The sequence below is a fragment of the Rhincodon typus genome, chromosome 35 (genome assembly GCF_021869965.1).
Source record: "Rhincodon typus isolate 14 chromosome 35, sRhiTyp1.1, whole genome shotgun sequence".
Lineage (NCBI taxonomy): Eukaryota > Metazoa > Chordata > Chondrichthyes > Orectolobiformes > Rhincodontidae > Rhincodon > Rhincodon typus.
In genome coordinates, this window is record NC_063366.1 from 13,307,948 (window position 1) to 13,309,846 (window position 1,899).

Consider the following 1,899-nt stretch of genomic DNA (forward strand, 5'->3'; position numbering starts at 1 on the left):
TGACCCTCCGACAGCGCGGCGCTCCCTCAGCACTGACCCTCCGACAGTGCTGTGTTCTACTACCTCGACAAGCACTAGCTCAACCTCCCTCAGAAAGCTGTGGAATCGGCTGGTGCTCCTTTGATTCTAATCCAGTGATCCCAAAGGACAGTGTAGATGCACAAAAGTACACTGACAAGATGGAGTGGGCTAATCGGTGCAAGAGAATGTTCAGTGCGAGGTGATGCCTGTTCATTGGATGAAAATCGAGACACAATATAAAGTGAAGCACACAATTCCGAAGGTGTTCAGGAGCTGAGGAAGCTGGGTATTTGTACAAGTCATCAAAAGGTGCCAGGATAGGCTGAGAGAGCAGGCAGTAAATCAAACATGTTAAGTTTTGTTCGTAGCAGCATGGAGTACAAAAGCAGGAAAGTTATGCTGTACGAGTAAAACAGGCTAGTTTGGTTTCAGCTCACCCTGTTATAAGAAGGATAATATTAAGCTGGACAGGACTCAGAAGAGATCTACCAGGATGTTGCCAGCAATGGAAGACTTGAGTTACAAAGAACAGCTGGGACTTTTTTTCCACTGGAGCATTGGAGGTTGAGAGGTAACCTTATACAGATTTATAAAACCATGTGGAGTATAGACAGAGTGAATTGTAGGTGTCTTTTCCCTACGATGGAGGATTTCAAGACTAGGGGACATATTTTTAAAGTGAGAGGAGTGAGATTTTAAAAAAGACATGAAGGGCAAATTTTTTACACAGAGGGTGGTTTGCATGTGAAACAAACTTCCTGAAGAAGTGGTGGATGTGGGTACAGTTACAATGTTTAAAGGACACTCAAATAAGGACATGAATAGGAAATGTTTGGAGGGATATGGACCAGGAGCAGGTAGGTGGGACTAATTTAGGTTGGGATTACATTCAGCACAGACTGTTTGGACCGAAGGGTCTGTTCCAATGCTGTATGACTCGATCTAGTCTTGGGTGCCACACTTTAGAAAGGATGTGAACACATCGGATCGAGTGCATAAGAGGTTAATGACTGTACATACGTATGGATGGATCTAGGGTTGAGGAACTTCGGGTATGGAGATAGCTTGGAGAAGTCGAGACTGTTTACCTTGGAATAAAGGCTGAGAGGATGTCTGATCAAAGTTCTGTATTCGAGATCAGGAGAGATCAAAGAGGGCGAAAATATTCACATTCACGCGAGGATCGGTAAGTTGGCTCAGAATTAAAGTAAGTAGTAACAGAAGCGATATCAGGGCTCCCTCTTCTGACACCTGACTGCATGGTACATTCAGTTACCTGTAATCTTGCCATGTACTTCTCCGATTTCATTTTCAATGCTTCGCATTTGCTTTTTCTGTCCTGAAGTGACTTCAGTGTATTTTCTATTTCCTCCTAAAATCGAAGAAAGAGAGTGGTTTAATCACTGGTCACATTCCATGCGATGACTTCAAATAATTCCGAAAAAACATCTGACCCCAGGAGCAGGAGTAAGCCATTCAGCCCCACTTCTTCCCTGCTGTTATTAGACTTCTGAACGGACCTCTCAAATTTCAAATCTAATGCTGGTCTTGCTTATTGTGCACCTTCTTTGCAGCCATAACTCCATATTCCTCACTCTGTTCTACCACCCTGTGATCTTTGTGTCTTTATAGGTTAAGATCTGCCTGTACTGTACGCAAAATAAAACTTTTCACTGTATTTGGGTACAAGAAACAATAGCAAATCAAATCAATTATTAGTCTGTTAAACCTTCTCTGAACTACCTTCAATGCATATAATACTTCCCTAAATAAGGTGAGCAATACCGTACACAGTACTGTAGATGGGATCTCATAACTTCACTACTTTTGTACACAGTCCCCTCCTGATAATTGATAACATTCCATGAGCTTTCCTAA

The 1,899-nt window shown here is 42.5% G+C and overlaps 1 protein-coding gene across 2 annotated transcripts in view; it reads right to left on the reverse strand.

The window, feature by feature from the left end:
* The window catches only part of LOC109924732 (E3 ubiquitin-protein ligase TRIM69-like), a 32,552-nt gene extending 31,150 nt beyond the window's left edge, over positions 1–1,402 (reverse strand). For both annotated transcript variants that reach the window (XM_048616529.1, XM_048616530.1), the window contains exon 1: positions 1,298–1,402. In XM_048616529.1, the coding sequence (XP_048472486.1) occupies positions 1,298–1,330 (33 nt within the window). In that variant the 5' untranslated portion in view covers positions 1,331–1,402. The remainder of the gene's footprint in view (positions 1–1,297) is intronic.
* Positions 1,403–1,899: the final 497 nt, after the last annotated feature.